The 21303-nt window shown below is 43.6% G+C and overlaps 1 protein-coding gene across 3 annotated transcripts in view; it reads left to right on the forward strand.

The window, feature by feature from the left end:
- Positions 1–21303, forward strand: part of EEA1 (early endosome antigen 1) — a 216317-nt gene that overhangs the window by 76439 nt on the left and 118575 nt on the right. For all 3 annotated transcript variants that reach the window (XM_069764363.1, XM_069764362.1, XM_069764364.1), the window contains one exon: positions 15405–15532. In XM_069764363.1, coding sequence (XP_069620464.1) covers positions 15405–15532 — 128 coding nt within the window. The remainder of the gene's footprint in view (positions 1–15404; positions 15533–21303) is intronic.

Raw genomic sequence — 21303 nt, forward strand, 5'->3', positions numbered from 1 at the left:
GGGGAAAAAGCAGCGGGCTGGGGCACAAATCCTGTCTACCCAGTAATCCCTGTGTAGCTCCTGTCCTTACAAGGACAGGCCCCAAGTGGACCCTGCTATGGACAACCACCAGATGAATGGATGCAGGTAAACAGATTTCCTCTTCTCGTTACGCGTTTCATCACCACTGTGTTTGCAGTCAAAATGTGTCACATTTTGACACATTTTGACTGCAAACACAGACAGCCATACCTTGCTGATGGGTACTCAGCCACTGCGGGACCCACATTAAAATACGGACTCTTTTTTTTCTATCTTTTGCTTGGACTTTTGTGCCTTGTAGCACATATATCTGTTCAAACTCCCCTGATGAGTCTCCTACACTGCTGATGAAACGCGTAGGGAGAAGAGGAAATCTGTTTACCTGCATCCATTCATCTGGTAGTTGTCCCTAGCAGGGTCCACTTGGGGCCTGTCCTTGTAAGGACAGGAGCTACACAGGGATTACAGGGTAGACAGGATTTGCGCCCCAGCTCGCTGCTTTTTTCCCTGGACCGTTACTGATCATAGCCCCACTGGCTGAAAAAGATCCAAGTGTCCGTCCCGAGTGGTGAGACCGTTCCATTCTTTTATATTTTTTGAGCACTGGTTATTTTGGGCACTTTTGTATATGTATATGTGTTTGTTCGTTGGGTTCTTATATTTTAGGCTATCCCCATTAAAGGTTAAGTTTTAACAATGGTAACCCTTCATAGCTGATGGCCACTGTACACTATAGCCAACACCTTGACTATCAGCCTGGATTGGTTTTGGCTCCAACCGTGGCTTTTTAACCCGTTAAATCCTGCTGTCAATAGTGACCATGGCATCTAAATGTTTAACAGAGTATGGGGGCTCCCTCTTTATCCCCATAAACATCCTGAGATTATGATTGTGTGGTCCTGATGTTTGCCATGGCAATTCACGACCAAATAGCGGCCTAAGGGTATGTTTCCACGTTCAGGAAACGCTGCGTTTTTGACACTGCGTTGAGCCGCAGCGTCCAGATGTTACAGCATAGTGGAGGGGATTTCATGAAATCCCGTCTCCACTATGCATTAAAAGACGCATGCGGCAGACCCACGAAAACGCACATGCGGCGCGTCTTTTAAGAACGCAGCATGTCCTTGCATTGCAGAAACAACGCAAGGACAACGCAGGTGACCTGCCAGTGACCTCAGGTGCAGATTTGGAGCAGATTTTACCTGCATAAAATCCTGACCAAATCCTGATGCAATCCTGAATGTGGACACATACCCTTAGAGTCTGCCGGGTATAGTGACCTGTTCAGAAGTTGGCAACATTTAGGTAGTAAAAATACAATTTCTCCTTCATGTCATGTCAATTTGTATTCCCGAAAAGCACCCGAATGGTTAATAAACTACCTGATAGCAGTTTTGAATATGGTGAGGGGCGCTGTTTTTAAACTGGTTTCACGTTTGGGGATTTTAGGACATATAGGTCCGCCAAAGTCACTTCAAAAGTGAACAGCTCCCTAAAAAAGTACGTTTTGTAAATGTCCTTGAAAAAAAAAAAAAAGTAGAATTGCCACTACAATTTTAAACCTTCTAACATCCTAACAAAATAAAATATTTTAAAAATGGTGCTGATGTAAAGCAGGCATGAGGGAAATGTTATTTTATGACTATTTTCTTTAACATAGTAACATAGTAACATAGTTAGTAAGGCCGAAAAAAGACATTTGTCCATCCAGTTCAGCCTATATTCCATCATAATAAATCCCCAGATCTACGTCCTTCTACAGAACCTAATAATTGTATGATACAATATTGTTCTGCTCCAGGAAGACATCCAGGCCTCTCTTGAACCCCTCGACTGAGTTCGCCATCACCACCTCCTCAGGCAAGCAATTCCAGATTCTCACTGCCCTAACAGTAAAGAATCCTCTTCTATGTTGGTGGAAAAACCTTCTCTCCTCCAGACGCAAAGAATGCCCCCTTGTGCCCGTCACCTTCCTTGGTATAAACAGATCCTCAGCGAGATATTTGTATTGTCCCCTTATATACTTGTACATGGTTATTAGATCGCCCCTCAGTCGTCTTTTTTCTAGACTAAATAATCCTAATTTCGCTAATCTATCTGGGTATTGTAGTTCTCCCATCCCCTTTATTAATTTTGTTGCCCTCCTTTGTACTCTCTCTAGTTCCATTATATCCTTCCTGAGCACCGGTGCCCAAAACTGGACACAGTACTCCATGTGCGGTCTAACTAGGGATTTGTACAGAGGCAGTATAATGCTCTCATCATGTGTATCCAGACCTCTTTTAATGCACCCCATGATCCTGTTTGCCTTGGCAGCTGCTGCCTGGCACTGGCTGCTCCAGGTAAGTTTATCATTAACTAGGATCCCCAAGTCCTTCTCCCTGTCAGATTTACCCAGTGGTTTCCCATTCAGTGTGTAATGGTGATATTGATTCCTTCTTCCCATGTGTATAACCTTACATTTATCATTGTTAAACCTCATCTGCCACCTTTCAGCCCAAGTTTCCAACTTATCCAGATCCATCTGTAGCAGAATACTATCTTCTCTTGTATTAACTGCTTTACATAGTTTTGTATCATCTGCAAATATCGATATTTTACTGTGTAAACCTTCTACCAGATCATTAATGAATATGTTGAAGAGAACAGGTCCCAATACTGACCCCTGCGGTACCCCACTGGTCACAGCGACCCATTTAGAGACTATACCATTTATAACCACCCTCTGCTTTCTATCACTAAGCCAGTTACTAACCCATTTACACACATTTTCCCCCAGACCAAGCATTCTCATTTTGTGTACCAACCTCTTGTGCGGCACGGTATCAAACGCTTTGGAAAAATCGAGATATACCACGTCCAATGACTCACCGTGGTCCAGCCTATAGCTTTACCTCTTCATAAAAACTGATTAGATTGGTTTGACAGGAGCGATTTCTCATAAACCCATGCTGATATGGAGTTAAACAGTTATTCTCATTGAGATAATCCAGAATAACATCCCTCAGAAACCCTTCAAATATTTTACCAACAATAGAGGTTAGACTTACTGGCCTATAATTTCCAGGTTCACTTTTAGAGCCCTTTTTGAATATTGGCACCACATTTGCTATGCGCCAGTCCTGCGGAACAGACCCTGTCACTATAGAGTCCCTAAAAATAAGAAATAATGGTTTATCTATTACATTACTTAGTTCTCTTAGTACTCGTGGGTGTATGCCATCCGGACCCGGAGATTTATCTATTTTAATCTTATTTAGCCGGTTTCGCACCTCTTCTTGGGTTAGATTGGTGACCCTTAATATAGGGTTTTCATGGTTTCTTGGGATTTCACCTAGCATTTCATTTTCCACCGTGAATACCGTGGAGAAGGTGTTTAATATGTTAGCTTTTTCCTCATCATCTACAACCATTCTTTCCTCACTATTTTTTAAGGGGCCTACATTTTCAGTTTTTATTCTTTTACTATTGATATAGTTGAAGAACAGTTTGGGATTAGTTTTACTCTCCTTAGCAATGTGCTTCTCTGTTTCCTTTTTGGCAGCTTTAATTAGTTTTTTAGATAAAGTATTTTTCTCCCTATAGTTTTTTAGAGCTTCAATGGTGCCATCTGTTATGAGTGCAATCCAGTGACACAGTGTACCAGCGATCAGAGCACATACAGTGATCTGACAATAACCCAAAAACAATAGAACGAGCTCTGAGACGTGGAATCTCTGTAGACCGCAATTCCTGAACCTATCCTAAACACAACTAAAGGTGGCTGTGGATTGCGCCTGACACTACCTATGCAACTCGGCACAGCCTGAGAAACTGACTAGCCTGAAGATAGAAAATCAAGCCTGGCTTGCCTCAGAGAAATACCCCAAAGGGAAAGGCAGCCCCCCACATATAATGACGGTGAGTAAGATGAAAAGACAAAACGTAGGGATGAAATAGATTCAGCAAAGTGAGGCCCGATATTCTAGATAGAGCGAGGATAGCAAAGAGAACTTTGCAGTCTACAAAAAACCCTAAAGCAAAAACCACGCAAAGGGGGCAAAAAGACCCACCGTGCCGAACTAACGGCACGGCGGTACACCCTTTGCGTCTCAGAGCTTCCAGCAAAACGAATAGACAAGCTGGACAGAAAATATAGCAACAAAAAGCAAAGAAGCACTTATCTAAGCAGAGCAGCAGGCCACAGGAAAGATCCAGAAGCTCAGATCCAACACTGGAACATTGACAAGGAGCAAGGAAGACAGAATCAGGTGGAGCTAAATAACGAAGCAGCCAACGAGCTCACCAGAACACCTGAGGGAGGAAGCTCAGAAGCTGCAGTACCACTTGTAACCACAGGAGTGAATTCAGCCGCAGAATTCACAACAGCCATCCTGCTTTATTAGTGCAAATGCTTTCTTTTTACTGTTAATTGCCTGTCTTACTTCTTTGTTTAGCCACATTGGGTTTTTCCTATTTCTAGTCCTTTTATTCTTTGGCATAACTGGTTTGACTGGATTAAAAGGATAATCATTCCGAGTTTGAAAATTGCTAATTTTTAGATTTTTTTGTGCCAGAAAATATCCACAGAAATTAACTATTAACATAAAGTACAATGTGTCATGAAAAAACTAATCTCAAAATTGAAGAGATCTTTTGAAGTGTTCTAGAGTTATTCCCACATAAAGTGACACTGGTCAGATTTGAAACATTTGGCCCGGTCATTAAGGGGTTAATGCTAATGGTTCAGAATGCAAACTATAGCTTGTAGGGATGTGTCTTTAAATGTATGTCTTACCTTGTGATCAGATGCACTGTTATCATTCCTTGAGATGAAGGAACGCCAACTCTGGAGTCGGTCCATGAGTAGGTTAACCCCGTGAGGGTATTGCATTATTGTGCTACGCATCTACACTTAGGCTAGTTTCACATTTGCGTTAAAAAACGCAGCGTTAAAAACGCAAACGCAGGTGGTGAAAAAAATGCGTGCAAACACTGCGTTTTTTAGACGCATGCGTTTTGACGCGTTTACATGCGTTTTTTCCTGCCAATCACCAAAATCAACTAGAAAACCCAATATAAATAGAAATAGCTAGGGTTAGGGTTTGGATCCCTAGGGTTAGGATTTGGATCCCTATGGTTAGGGTCCCTTTATCACCTTGATGGTGAGGGGTTAGGGTTAGGATCCCTTTATCACCTTGATGGTGGGGGTTAGGGTTAGGATCCCTTTATCACCTTGATGGGGGGGGGGGGGGGGAGGTTAGGGTTAGGGTTTGGATCCCTTTATCACCTTGATGGTGGGGAGTAGCTTATCAGTGTGTAGACTTGTTTTTTTCAATGGAAACGCATGCGTTTACATAGACAGCAATACGTTTTTTTGCGGCTAAAAAACGCCTCTAGAAATTACTACATGTTGCATTTCTGCAACAAAACGCAAGCATAGAAACGACGCATGCGTCGTCAAACGCGGCAAATTGCATACAAAAAAAATGCATGCGTTTTTAATGTTAGGCTGGTTTCACATTAGTGAGGGCATTATAATGCATTATTGTGCTGTCTATCTACACTTACAGCGCTGTAGAATCCTTTCTTTGGTTAACCCTGTGAGGGCATTATAATGCATTATTGTGCTGTGTATCTACACTTACAGCGCTGTAGAATCCTTTCTTTGGTTAACCCCGTGAGGGCATTATAATGCATTATTGTGCTGTCTATCTACACTTACAGCGCTGTAGAATCCTTTCTTCGGTTAACCCCGTGAGGGCATTATAATGCATTATTGTGCTGTGTATCTACACTTACAGCGCTGTAGAATCCTTTCTTTGGTTAACCCTGTGAGGGCATTATAATGCATTATTGTGTTGTGTATCTACACTTACAGCTCTGTAGAATCATTTCTTTGGTTAACCCCGTGAGGGCATTGTAATGCATTATTGTGCTGTGTATCTACACTTACCACTCTGTAGAATCATTTCTTTGGTTAACCCTGTGAGGGCATTATAATGCATTATTGTGCTGTGTATCTACACTTACAGCGCTGTAGAATCCTTTCTTTGGTTAACCCCGTGAGGGCATTATAATGCATTATTGTGCTGGGTATCTACACTTACAGCTCTGTAGAATCCCTACTTTGGTCCCTGGCACAGATCCCTGAAATATTACTAAGCTGGGCACAAACACTACAGTTTGGTTTCCAGGATTAGAAAGCAGTATCGTAGCAATACTGTGTTTTCTATGCATACATTCTGTGAATAATTGACTTTCACGGCCAATTAAATGCATCTCCTATTCAGTCAGGCCTGGTAGCTCAGCATGCTTCTCATCCATTCTGATGCCTAGTCTTACAAGGCGCGTTGCTCCCTCGCCTCGGTTCACAGCCAAGTGGAGCGATGCTTCAGCTCTGGTATAATCTGCGCTATCTATAAGTGAGATCTTGTCTCTGCACATCAGCATTTTTTATATACATTGTGGAACTGTGCCAGACTCTTCTCTACATGCAAAACTATGGAGTCTATCAGGTTACTGTCATGGGCCCAGAATTTCACCGGACAGAATAGCACAATGTGCTGCTAAATCTGCAACTAGGCTTCTAAGTCTTACCAGTAACGCTGCAATATTTAGTACACGAACAGTAAAGACCAAAAGTTTGGACACACCTTCTCATTTAAAGATTTTTCTGTATTTTTATGACTATGAAAATTGTACATTCACACTGAAGGCATCAAAACTATTAATTAACACGTGGAATTATATACTTAACAAAAGTGTGAAACAACTGAAATTATGTCTTATATTCTAGGTTCTTCAAAGTAGCCATCTTTTGCTTTGATGACAGCTTTGCACACTCTTGGCATTCTCTTGAGGAAGTATAAGGAATGTTGGTCTTCAGAAGTGCCTGTCAGCCACCAATTCCCCTCTCCGTTGAAATAAATTTGCAGCCATGTGTTGAGATGTTGTCCCTGTGTAGACCAAGCCTATACTACTATTACTTTCCTGAGAAGGAGTATGTCTTTGTACTGTCCTCATTTGTCATTCTGTAGAAGCTAGCTTCTGGGAACTTCCCTTTGTGTAAAGGTACCTTCACACTAAACGATATCGCTAGCAATCCGTGACGTTGCAGCGTCCTCGCTAGCGATATCGTTTAGTTTGACACACAGCAGCGATCAGAATCCTGCTGTGATGTCGCTGGTCGGGGCTAGAGGGCCAGACCTTTCTTTGGTCGCTGGCTCTCCCGCTGACATCGCTGAATCGGCGTGTGTGACACCGATTCAGCGATGTCTTCGCTGGTAACCAGGGTAAACATCAGGTAACTAAGCGCAGGGCCGCGCTTAGTAACCCGATGTTTACCCTGGTTACCATCCTAACAGTAAAAAAAACAAACAGTACATACTTACCTAACGCTGTCTGTCCTCCAGCGCTGTGCTCTGCACTCCTCCTGTACTGGCTGTGAGCGTCGGTCAGCCGGAAAGCAGAGCTGTGACGTCACCGCTCTGCTTTCCGGCCGCTGTGCTCACAGCCAGTGCAGGAGGAGAGCAGAGAAGCACAGCGCTGGTGGACAGACAGCGTTAGGTAAGTATGTAGTGGTTGTTTTTTTTACTGTTAGGATGGTAACCAGGGTAAACATCGGGTTACTAAGCGCGGCCCTGCGCTTAGTTACCCGATGTTTACCCTGGTTACCTGCATCGTTGGTCGCTGGAGAGCGGTCTGTGTGACAGCTCTCCAGCGACCAAACAGCGACGCTGCAGCGATCCGGATCGTTGTCGGTATCGCTGCAGCGTCGCTTAATGTGAAGGTACCTTAAGATGTGACTCAGATGTTGAAGCTGGTGAGGAGGTAATAGAATCATGTGGTAATAGTTTAATTGTACACTAGCCCATCATTTACGTATTGTATTCACACAAGCAGATAGGAAAGGGCATGTTTTGCTTCATTCTTCTATACTAATGAATTGTGATTTGTTTCATCATTTCTACTCATTGTCAGGAAATAAACTACACACGTTCGCTGCGTCCAAAGCACTGCAGTCTGTTGCTCATTGATGAATTACCATGTGTTCACTGAACTGTGCAGATTCACTGTATCCAATAGATTCTGTTGGTCAAATTTATTTTGTGGAGACTCGCATCGCCACAAGAGAAATTGACATGCTGCAGTCTGGAAAGATGTGCTGCATGTTAATCTCCGCAGGTGAGCCGCGGGCGTCTCTGGACCAATAGCGGGCATGGGATGTCTTAAAATTCCATTCATTGTGCTGTAACATCTGGACGCGGCTAGTTGGATGCTGCACAAGTGGGCAGTGTCCAGCCCTCATCATTTACTGATCGTGTGCACCTACCCTGAAGAATGCTGCTTAGAAGACAGGAATAGCCTATGCTTTCCATTGTATCCGTACTCCAACCTATGTACACACTCCTGTCTCTCAAGCAACCCTTGTGAAAGTTTTTTTCAAGTGGTTGGTGGTGGTCTCAGGACCAGGACTACCACTGATTTGCTTGCAACTAAGAGGATGAAAAAATATTTAAAAAAAATTGTATCAAGGGTTTAGTTATTCTATAGTTCCTGTAATTTTTTTTCATCTGCTTCAGGTCTGCTAGCTGTTCTTACATACAGATTTCTCCATATGTTGGCCTAAATATTACAAGTCCAGGGATTTTAGGACACCAGGAGTAGAGATAGGCAGACACCTGGATGTTCGCGTTCGGCCGAACAGTTACAAAACTTTGGGTACCAGAACAGTACCCAAATCCGGACCTCATTCACTTGAATGGGGGGCCAGACCGGCGGTAAAATCATCACCGCCGGTCTGACAGCTGCGGTTCCCACGCTGTCAAAAGAAGTATTCGAGGTATATAGTTTACCTCCGGTCACTGGTGTCAGCTGATGGGACTACTGGTGGTGGCCAATATCCATGGCCCCTTAGCAGCCTGGGAATACCAGCCCCCTGCTCTCTGCTTCAGCGAAACTGGTTGTCAAAAATAGAGGGGGGGGGGTCTCTGGGGCGCTGCACAGGCGTCGACTGATGTGAGCAGTAGTCCCATCAGCTGACATAAGTGACCAGAGGTAAATTTTATACCTCCTATCATAGCTGCGTGCTTATGCAGTGGGAACTGCAGCTGTCTGACCAGTGGTGATCTTTGACACTATACTTTTCTGTTGTAAATCGGGTTAAACAGTAACTACCCTTACAAGGGATATCTGCCAAGTTCCATTTAAAATAGTTACTGTAAGGACAGTACTGACTCAAATGAGACCACCATTACAATATCGGTGTGTGTGTGTGTGTGTATAGATATAAGTGGTATTGGTGAATTTAACACTTCTACCTGGTTCTGTCATAGGTCAGTTTATTTCAATGGCTACCAGCAGTTGAGTTTCCCTTTTTGTATTGAAGAGCTGAAATACCATAACTTTTTAGTGAGATTCTAATTTTGTGAGAAGCACCTGTATAAGCAGGAGGCATCAAGTAGAGGAAAATAAAGAACATGGCCATATACATAGCAGTCCTGGCTTTCACTGTGTGAGACATGCAAGAACACAGCCCTGCTCTTTTCACTGATCTCACTACTGGAATCTACTGTCTTTACAAGCAGGGGCAGGGAGTAGAGCAGAGTTGTGTGTTATGAGTGCTAAACACTAGTGATGAGCGAGTGCACTCGTTGCTCGGGTTTTCCCGAGCACACTCGGGTGACCTCTGAGTATTTATGACTGCTCAGAGATTTAGTTTTCATCCCGGCAGCTGAATGATTTACAGCTATTAGCCAGGCTGACAACATGTGGGGGTTGCCTGGTTGCTGAGTAATCCCCACATGTAATCAAGCTGGCTAATAGCTGTAAATCATGCTGCTGAGGAGATGAAAATTTAATCTCCGAGCAGTCATAAATACTCGGCGACCACCCGAGCGTGCTCTGGAAAACACCAGCAACGAGTACTGTCGCTCATCACTAATAAACACCTCTACATCTTGATTTCTCATCCCATGGCACTTGGCTCTCTCATCCGACTTTCTCTGTCTGAGACATATGTAATGACATACAGCCGTGCTTTCCTCACTGTTCTTACTGATGACATTTAGGGTATGTGCACACGTTGCGGATTTGCCAAATCCTCAGTGCCCATGATTCGGAAAATACTGCTCGGAAACGCAGTGGTTTATTTTCCACAGCTCCTCAATTCTTTGTGCAGATTTCGCAGTGTTTTACACCTGCTCCTTAATAGGAATCCGCAAGTGTAAAACCGCCGGTGAAATCCACACAAAAAATGCGGTTAATCCGCAGGCAAAACGCAGTATGTTTTACCTGCAGATTTTTCAAAAACGGTGCGGAGAAATCCGCACACGAATCCGCAACATGGGCACATAGCCTGACTGTCATTACCAGTAAGCATCTTTACATCTGGAACTCTCATCCCATGGCCCTGAAAGTGTGGGGTGGAGGAAGGAGTAGAACAGAGCTGAAAGTGCCATGGGGTGAGAACTGTAAATGGAGAGGTGTATTGTAATGACCCACATCGCTGTTCTGCTTCTCTCCCCGCTAGTAATCGCAGTAGATGCCTGTAGTAAAATCAGTGAGGAGAGTAGGGCTGTGTTTCCCTACATGTTTCTAACAGAAAAAGCCAAGTCAGACATTCTAGGGGGACATTGTTTCTTTTTTTACCCTTCAAGACACCCCCTGCTTGTAATTGGTTAACGTCATGCAGGGGAAAAAGCACATGCCCCCAAAGATAAATCTTGGCTGAAAGAGAAATTGGCATATAAAATATACAAACTAGTATCTAATCAACAGACATGAGAAATTGAAAAATAAATACTTCTTTTTACTCGGCTCTGCGGCCACTATTCCATGAGGTGGCCTGTATATCATGTTCAAACATGTGAAAGGTCCTCTTTAGTAGGGGTGCATAGTATGAATGGATAAAAGTCAAAACAAAAAGTCACCCAAAAGTGATATAAAAACACCAGGGTTAGGGTCTCCACTAAGAGACACCACAGAGCCCCTAGTAGGATTGAACAAACTCCGCCTGCAGAGGCACTTGCGGATGAAAGGTGCACCACCGTATGGTTCAAATAGCTGCCAGAAACAAGTACATATGAATCATAGAACAGTATTTCATACAGTAGGTTACATGTAAATAAACAATTATCACAAAATGGCAAAACATGGCACCTATACCATGGTGTCACTAGTAAAAATAAGAGTTGGAAAACGGAACAATCTCACCGATTCCAGGGTGCATGAGCAGGAGTACCGGAAGACCAAGTCAGGGAACACTCCGGAGTTTGATGCAGGGAACTGACAATACCCTGTCGTTCCCTATGGGGCTAACAGTAGTCTATCCCCCATGCTCTTGCCCTTACAAGGGCAGTCCACAGCTACCCCTGCAAAAACATGCCCTGCACTCTCCCTATGGTCAGTCCTGACGCGTTTCCTCCAAGCTAATCATCAGGGGACCTGCTTGTTTGGAGAGATTAGTGCCTACGTGCTCAAAAAGGGAGACATACGTTTTCTGCCACCCCCTATGCTGTCCTGCAGAGAGTGGACAGAGTGTGGGGCTAGTCTTTAAATAGGAAGTGGTACATAAGGTTGTTTAACCACTTAAACAAGGGCAAATGAGTCACCTGTGAGACAGCTAGAGAACACTCATATCACGCCATATGATAGGCTAATGCGCTATAGCGCCAATTAGCTGGCCGCTAGAGTAAACCATATTCATATAATGCAAAAGACGCTGACAGCGCCATAAGCGGTAACGGTAATATTTTTTGAAAATGTCTCTTACACCGGTGGGACCATTGTCAAATGTGGTAATGAATCGCACCACTTCATCGTTTTGTGTACCACGAGTAGAATTCAGCAGGGTAGTTCTATCTCTGCTTTTTGCATCATGGTACGCTTTTTTAAGGACTCTAGATGGATAGCCCCTATCCTGGAAGTTCCTTTTTAGTTCCTTGGCTTGAGATTCAAAGGTAACCTCATTAGAGCAGTTTTTCCGGATTCTAAGGTATTGCCCCTTAGGGATCCCTCTTTTGAGATGCTCAGGGTGGTGGCTACCCCAATGGAGAAGAGCATTGGTAGCTGTAGGTTTTTTAAAATTGGATGTAACCAGCTCGCCATCCAAGCCTTTAGAAATGAGGATATCCAAAAAGGGTAGTGACGTAGACTCAATTACAGATGTGAAAAATAACCCAATAGAATTATGGTTGAGCCTGTCTACAAAACCCTCAAAATCATCTCTAGAGCCCGTCCAAATAAAAAAAATATCATCTATGTAACGTGTCCACATTTCTGTGACACGATACATAGAGAACTCCCCCTCTTCGGGGTCATCATTCCACACCATGGTCTCCTCCCACCAGCCGAGGAAGAGGTTAGCGTAGGCCGGAGCACAGGGACTGCCCATGGCCGTCCCCCTCAGCTGGTGGTAGATGTGGCGGTTGAATGTGAAGTAGTTGTGAGTAAGACAAAAACGGAGGAGCTTAAGGATGAAATGGTTGTGTTCTTGAAAGTGTTGTCCTCTCGTTTGGAGAAAAAATGCCACAGCCTCCAAACCCTTTTCGTGGGGGATGGAGGAATAAAGGGCCTCCACATCAATACTTGCAAGATGTGCCCCAGGATCAATAGTGAGGCCATCGAGCCGACGGAGAACATCGGGAGTATCTTTTACAAACGATTGCATAGAGGATACAAATGGGGACAACACACGGTCAAGGTAAATACCTGCATTCTGACACAGACTACCAAACCCAGATACAATGGGCCTACCTTTGAGAGGGTTAAGGCCCTTATGTACCTTGGGGAGGCAGTAAAAAGTGGCTGTGACAGGATGGCGAGGAAAGATGAAATCAAATTCTGTCTTATCAATGACACTTCCCTCCAAACCCTCCTGTAAGATTTGACCTAGCTCCTCACAGTATTCCTTGGTCAGGCTACGTGCGAGGACCTCATAGGAATCTCTATCAGCGAGTATGGAATCACAGATCTGCTGATAATGGGTGACATCAAGGATGACAACATTGCCACCCTTGTCCGAGGGCTTTACTACAATAGTGTCATCCCGTTCCAGGCGATTGATTGCCTCTTTTTCTTTTCTAGAGCAATTATGTTTACATGGTATCCGGGAACGGAATATATTTTCCCCCTTTCCCTCTCTCTAACATTTTAGCGCTGATATGCGCTTTTGTCTGTAAGCTCTCATTTGATATTTGAGATAATATATGTGTGATGCCTTTCCTTTCCTATTTTTTAGTGGTGCTATATGTGATGTTTGCTTTACAGGCTCCTCCATTGCACCGCTTTGTTTGTGCCCTTTGTCATAGGATTTGGATTGGGTATGCTTAATGTCCCTAGCAGCTTTGTATCTGCAGGACACAGCGCTTGCCGTACAGACCGGCGGGCGGTGATTCATCATCCACGCAGGCGCTCCTGGCTACGCGTCCTTGTGCGCTTAGCAACCACAACTTCCAGTCTTGAGTGTGCATGTCGGTTTTTGCCGTCTGATGCGCTGGGAACTACAGCTTCCGGTTCCATCTGCGCATGTCGGCGTCTGCCGGCCTCTTCTGTACTCACGCAGGCGCCCTGTTCCTCGTGGTTTATGGCGTGTGTCGCCATTACTTAGTTTAGTACTATTACCGCTTATGGCGCTGTCAGCGTCTTTTGCATTATATGAATATGGTTTACTCTAGCGGCCAGCTAATTGGCGCTATAGCGCATTAGCCTATCATATGGCGTGATATGAGTGATCTCTAGCTGTCTCACAGATGACTCATTTGCCCTTTTTTAAGTGGTTAAACAACCTTATGTACCACTTCCTATTTAAAGACTAGCCCCACACTCTGTCCACTCTCTGCAGGACAGCATAGGGGGTGGCAGAAAACGTATGTCTCCCTTTTTGAGCACGTAGGCACTAATCTCTCCAAACAAGCAGGTCCCCTGATGATTAGCTTGGAGGAAACGCGTCGGGACTGACCATAGGGAGAGTGCAGGGCATGTTTTTGCAGGGGTAGCTGTGGACTGCCCTTGTAAGGGCAGGAGCTTGGGGGATAGACTACTGTTAGCCCCATAGGGAACGACAGGGTATTGTCAGTTCCCTGCATCAAACTCCGGAGTGTTCCCTGACTTGGTCTTCCGGTACTCCTGCTCATGCACCCTGGAATCGGTGAGATTGTTCCGTTTTCCAACTCTTATTTTTACTAGTGACACCATGGTATAGGTGCCATGTTTTGCTATTTTGTGATAATTGTTTATTTACATGTAACCTACTGTATGAAATACTGTTCTATGATTCATATGTACTTGTTTCTGGCAGCTATTTGAACCATACGGTGGTGCACCTTTCATCCGCAAGTGCCTCTGCAGGCGGAGTTTGTAAAATCCTATTGGGGGCTCTGTGGTGTCTCTTAGTTGAGACCCTAACCCTGGTGTTTTTATATCACTTTTGGGTGACTTTTTGTTTTGACTTTTATCCATTTCTAGTAAAAGTTATGTTTTAATTCCACTTGCGCTGTATTACATAGTTCCTTTGTAGTGGGTTCATCTGTTTAGTATAACTGATATACAGATTCTGCTATCTTGTGTGCATAGTATGAATATTGCACTTCTTTTGCTTTGTGTAGTGCTTGCCATATTGATTTTGGTAATAAATCTGGTGTAAGTCAAAACAAAGCTAGATTGAAACTGGTGTTGTGTTTTGCCACTTTTTTGTGCCATTTGTATGTATGAAAAAAAGTAGCACATAGGCTTCATAAAGACGGGAATAGGGCATTTAGCCGGAGCTCTGTTTTAAATACACTGATAATTCCCTACTGCGTTGGAAAATAAAAAGATTAATTTAAAGTAGCTTGACTCTTGTAATCTAATAACATGGTAAAGTTCAGGCACGGGGTGTTGAAACCAATGTAAGGGCTCGCTTCCCCTTGCGATTAAATGGGATGAATGCAATCCAATTAAAATTGTGGCAATTTCATTTTACGCCTGTGTTCTCAGTGGCGTTTTGTTTCCTTCTCCGATCGCATGGGAAAAAACACAGCATGCTGCGATTGCATGCAAGATTCGGGTCACACATGGCTTCATGTGAAGCATCGCACTGCACTCGGATATCACTCGAGTGCAGTCTGATTCCCGCTGACGCCAGAGAAGGTGGATAAATTAATTTTTTTCTGTCTCCTGCGTTGCTTTGCTGCAATCTTCTTATGTGAAATGATCGGAGCACTGACACTCGGCTCCTGTTTGCAGCAGGGCTGGAGCCGAGTGTCGCATCGGATGTGACATGCTAGTTTCTCGGCCTAACTAATATATTTTAGTTTTTTCATAAAGGTGGAGGTAATTTACTTTTATTTTTCTCTTGTGTTTATGTAGGTTTAAAGTAATACCATTGTATAATGGGAAAACTTTTTTTTTTTTTTTTGTAGGGCTTCATTTGTCCTCTCTGTATGAAATCGCATGGAACAGCTGAAGAACTTTTTAAGCATTATGAAGCTTCTCATGAGCCATGCAGTGATGCTGGTCATGGAGGAGAAGTCAATTCTTCAACAGAAAGGTATTTTAATTGTTCAATTTTGCTTTTAGTTTTGTAATTCATATACAGCTTTCATGTCATTTTTGTTATCCAATAGTTTCAAAATTATACCATTCGCCACAGCCACCTGAACACATTTGAGAGTAGCGTGAGAACCAGCGGCAGTGACGAGCGGTGACTTAATTAAGGTTACCGAAGTTCACAGCTGGCTACGTCACACAGAGGTTACCGTGAGAACCGCCGGCTGTGACCTGCGGTAATTTTAACCCCTTTCTGACATATGACGTACTATCCCGTCGAGGTGGGGTGGGCCCGTATGCCCACCGACGGGATAGTACGTCATATGCGATCGGAAGCGCTCACGGGGGGATCGCGGCCGGGTGTCAGCTGCCTATCGCAGCTGACATCCGGCACTATGTGCCAGGAGCGGTCACGGACCGCCCCCGGCACATTAGCCCCCGGCACACCGCAATCAAACATGATCTCGGTGTGCCGGTGGTATATGGAAGCATCGTGCAGGGAAGGGGCTCCCAGCGGGCTTCCCTGAGACCCCCGGAGCAACGCGATGTGATCGCGTTGCTGCGAGGGTCTCCCTACCTTCCTCCCTGCTCCAGGCCCGGATCCAAGATGGCCGCGGCATCCGGGTCCTGCAGGGAGGGAGGTGGCTTACAAGTGCCTGCTCAGAGCAGGCGCTTGGTAAGCCTGCAGTGCTCTGAGACAGATCCGTGATCTGACAGAGTGCTGTGCAAACTGTCAGATCAGCGATCTGTGATGTCCCCCTCTGGGACAAAGTAAAAAAGTTAAAAAAAAATTTTTCCAAATGTGTAAAAAAAAAAATTCCTAAATAATGAAAAATATATATATATTATTCCCATAAATACATTTCTTTATCTAAATAAAAAAAAAAACAATAAAAGTACACATATTTAGTATCGCCGCGTCCGTAACGACCCGACCTATAAAACTGGCCCACTAGTTAACCCCTTCAGTAAACACCGTAAGAAAAAAAAAAGAGGCAAAAAACAACGCTTTATTATCATACCGCCGAACAAAAAGTGGAATAACACGCGATCAAAAAGACGGATATAAATAACCATGGTACTGCTAAAAACGTCATCTTGTCCCGCAAAAAACGAGCCACCATACAGCATCATCAGCAAAAAAATAAAAGTTATAGTCCTGAGAATAAAGCGATGCAAAAATAATTATTTTTTCTATAAAATAATTTTTATCGTATAAAAGCGCCAAAACATAAAAAAATGATATAGATGAGGTATCGCTGTAATCGTACTGACCCGAAGAATAAAACTGCTTTATCAATTTTACCAAACGCGGAACGGTATAAACGCCTCCCCCAAAAGAAATTAATGAATAGCTGGTTTTTGGTCATTCTGCCTCACAAAAATCGGAATAAAAAGCGATAAAAAAAAGTCACATGCCCGAAAATGTTACCAATAAAAACGTCAACTCGTCCCGCAAAAAACAAGACCTCACATGACTCTGTGGACCAAAATATGGAAAAATTATAGCTCTCAAAATGTGGTAACGCAAAAAATATTTTTTGCAATATTAAGCGTCTTTCAGTGTGTGACGGCTGCCAATCATAAAAATCCGCTAAAAAACCCGCTATAAAAATAAATCGAACCCTCCTTCATCACCCCCTTAGTAAGGGAAAAATTAAAAAAATGTATTTATTTCCATTTTCCCGTTAGGGTTAGGGTTAGGGCTAGGGTTATGGTTGGGGCTAGGGTTAAGGCTACAGTTAGGGTTGGGGCTAAAGTTAGGGTTAGGGTTGGGGCTAAAGTTACGGTTAGGGTTTAGATTACATTTACGGTTGGGAATAGGGTTGGGATTAGGGTTAGAGATGTGTCAGGGTTAGAGGTGTGGTTAGGGTTACTGTTGGGATTAGGGTTAGGGGTGTGTTTGGATTAGGGTTTCAGTTATAATTTTGGGGGTTTCCACTGTTTAGGCACATCAGGGGCTCTCCAAACGCGACATGGCTTCCGATCTCAATTCCAGCCAATTCTGCGTTGAAAAAGTAAAACAGTGCTCCTTCCCTTCTGAGCTCTGCCCAAACAGGGGTTTACCCCAACATATGGGGTATCAGCGTACTCAGGACAAATAGGACAACAACTTTTGGGGTCCAATTTCTCCTGTTACCCTTGGGAAAATACAAAACTGGGGGCTAAAAAATAATTTTTGTGGGAAAAAAAAGATTTTTTATTTTCACGGCTCTGCATTAGAAACTGTAGTGAAACACTTGGGGGTTCAAAGTTCTCATATCACATCTAGATAAGTTCGTGGGGGGGTCTAGTTTCCAAAATGGTGTCACTTGTGGGGGGTTTCTACTGTTTAGGTATATTAGGGGCTCTGCAAACGCAATGTGACGCCTGCAGACCATTCCATCTAAGTCTGCATTCCAAATGGCGCTCCTTCCCTTCTGAGCCCTCACATGCGTCCAAACGGTGGTTCCCCCCCACATATGGGGTATCAGCGCACTCAGGACAAATTGGACCACAACTTTTGGGGTCCAATTTCTCCTGTTACACTTGGGAAAATACAAAACCGGGTGCTAAAAAATAATTTTTGTGGGAAAAAATGTTTGTTTTATTTTTACGCCTCTGCATTATAAACTTCTGTGAAGCGCTTGGTGGGTCAAAGCGCTCACCACACATCTAGATAAGTTCCTTAGGTGGTCTACCTTCCAAAATGGTGTCACTTGTGGGGGGTTTCAATGTTTAGGCACATCAGTGGCTCTCCAAATGCAACATGGTGTCCCATCTCAATTCCTGTCAATTTTGCATTGAAAAGTCAAACGGCGCTCCTTCCCTTCCGAGCTCTCCCATGCGCCCAAACAGTGGTTTACCCCCACATATGGGGTATTGGTGTACTCAGGACAAATTGTACAACAACTTTTGGGGTCCAATTTCTCCTGTTACCCTTGGTAAAATAAAACAAATTGGAGCTGAATTAAATTTTTTGTGAAAAAAAGTTAAATGTTCATTTTTATTTACATACATGCTAGCCACCTTAGGGAGAGACCCAAGTTGGGCTAAATGTAGCGGGAAGAAAGAGACCGAAAAGCCCTCTACTTAAAGGAAATACATAGTGGATGCTTTCCTGAAACGGAAAGTACTTGCAAGCAGCATAATACAAAGAATAGCAGGCTTACCCAGAATCCTTTGCAGTAGGCGGAGCTATGCAAATCATCTCTTTCCACCCCTGTCTAATCCACAGCGCTTGGAACCGCCAAGCGTGCAATGCTGCGGATTAGTTTCTAAATTTACACAGCCAACCAATCCTCCATACAGCCAACCAATTCCAGCCCTGTGCTGATGAGGGCCTAAAGCCCGAAACACGTGTCCACAGGTAGGAATTGGTTGGCTGTGTAAATTTAGAAACTAATCCGTAGCATTGCACGCTTGGCGGTTCCAAGCGCTGTGGATTAGACAGGGGTGGAAAGAGATGATTTGCATAGCTCCGCCTACTGCAAAGGATTCTGGGTAAACCTGCTATTCTTTGTATTATGCTGCTTGCAAGTACTTTCCGTTTCAGGAAAGCATCCACTATGCATTTTTATTTAAACATTCCAAAAATTCCTGTGAAGCACCAGAAGGGTTAATAAACTTCTTGAATGTGGTTTTGAGCACCTTGAGGGGTGCAGTTTTTAGAATGGTGTCACACTTGGGTATTTTCTATCATATAGACCCCTCAAAATGACTTCAAATTAGATGTGGTCCCTAAAAAAAAATGGTGTTGTAAAAATGAGAAATTGCTGGTCAACTTTTAACCCTTATAACTCCCTAACAAAAAAAAAAATTTTGTTCCAAAATTGTGCTGATGTAAAGTAGACATGTGGGAAATGTTACTTATTAAGTATTTTGTGTGACATATCTCTGTGATTTAATTGCATAAAAATTCAAAGTTGGAAAATTGCAAAATTTTCAAAGTTTTCGCCAAATTTCCATTTTTTTCACAAATAAACGCAGGTAATATCAAATAAATTTTACCACTATTATGAAGTACAATATGTCACGAGAAAACAATGTCAGAATCACTGGGATCCGTTGAAGCGTTCCAGAGTTATAACCTCATAAAGGGACAGTGGTCAGAATTGTAAAAATTGGCCCGGTCATTAACGTGCAAACCACCCTTGGGGGTAAAGGGGTTAATGACGTCACCGCTCTTCATTTGCACTCGTGCTACTCTCAAGTGTGTTGCGGCATCCGTGAATTCCGTTGGCCGTGGTGAGTGGTAACATTACTGATGTCACAGCTCATCACTGCCTCCGGATGTAGCAGATTCGGGTATCGTTGTGGGACATCCATGTTATGGATTATGGGGCACAGGTGTGGATTATTATTTATTTTTTTGGGTCCCCCTTTTTTAATAACCAGTAATGGCTACACAGAAAGCTGTGAGCTGATATTAATAGGCTGGGAAGCTCCACAGATATTGGCCCCTTCCCAGAATAATAACACCTGGTCACAGCTATCTGCTTTTCTTCAGCTGGTTTGTAAATAAGGAGGGCCCCACCCCATTTTTTTTTTCATTTTTTTTATTGTATTAGCTAAATACAAGTATGGAAAAGTACTCGTACACAGCACTGATTTTTATATCTCACTGACCTATATCTATATTCTTTTCTGATAGTTCCGGCTGTAAATTTACTTTACTTGCCTATTAAAATGTATTTCCTTTGAAATGTGTTCATAAAAATCAGGTGGTACACGCATTGGTCTGTGTGCCTTTCGATTTTTTTTCTCTCGCCCTTTGACTTGCATTGCCGAGTGCAATCTTACTCTCACAGACAATCCTAGCATGCGGCGAAATTTTCTCTGTCCGATCCGAGTTGAGAAGAAACTCGCAGATGAGCAGTGAATCATTGAATAACCTAGGTAAAGTGCAATGCGATGTTTTCTCGCATTGTACTCTTCCAATTTATACGCCAGTGTGAGCAAGCCCTCATTCTGAGAGTGCCGGCTCTAGCGGCCACCTTTATGACCATTATAGGCATCATCCAGGATAGAGAGCAGGGGTTAGGGTGTATTTAGTGCACTGCGTCCACTACCTGGGGACTTGTGATTATGATACTACCTGGGGACTTGTGATTATGATACTATGTGGGGACTTGTGATTATGATACTACCTGGGGACTTGTGATCGTGACACTACCTGGGGACTTGTGTGATCGTGACACTACCTGGGGACTTGTGTGATCGTGACACTACCTGGGGACTTGTGATCGTGACACTACCTGGGGACTTGTGTGATCGTGACACTACCTGGGGACTTGTGTGATCGTGACACTACCTGGGGACTTGTGATCGTGACACTACCTGGGGACTTGTGTGATCGTGACACTACCTGGAGACTTGTGATCGTGACACTACCTGGGGACTTGTGTGATCGTGACACTACCTGGGGACTTGTGATTATTATACTACGTGGGGACTTGTGATAATGACACTACCTGGAGACTTGTGATAATGACACTACCTGGAGACTTGTGATAATGACACTACCTGGAGACTTGTGATAATGACACTACCTGGAGACTTGTGATCGTGACACTACCTGGGGACTTGTGGTAATGACACTACCTGGGGACTTGTGATAATGGCACTAGCTGGGGACTTGTGATTATTATACTACGTGGGGACTTGTGATAATGACACTACCTGGAGACTTGTGATAATGACACTACCTGGAGACTTGTGATCGTGACACTACCTGGGGACTTGTGATAATGACACTACCTGGGGACTTGTGATAATGACACTACCTGGAGA

The sequence above is a fragment of the Ranitomeya imitator genome, chromosome 4 (genome assembly GCF_032444005.1).
Source record: "Ranitomeya imitator isolate aRanImi1 chromosome 4, aRanImi1.pri, whole genome shotgun sequence".
Classification (NCBI taxonomy): Eukaryota; Metazoa; Chordata; class Amphibia; order Anura; family Dendrobatidae; genus Ranitomeya; species Ranitomeya imitator.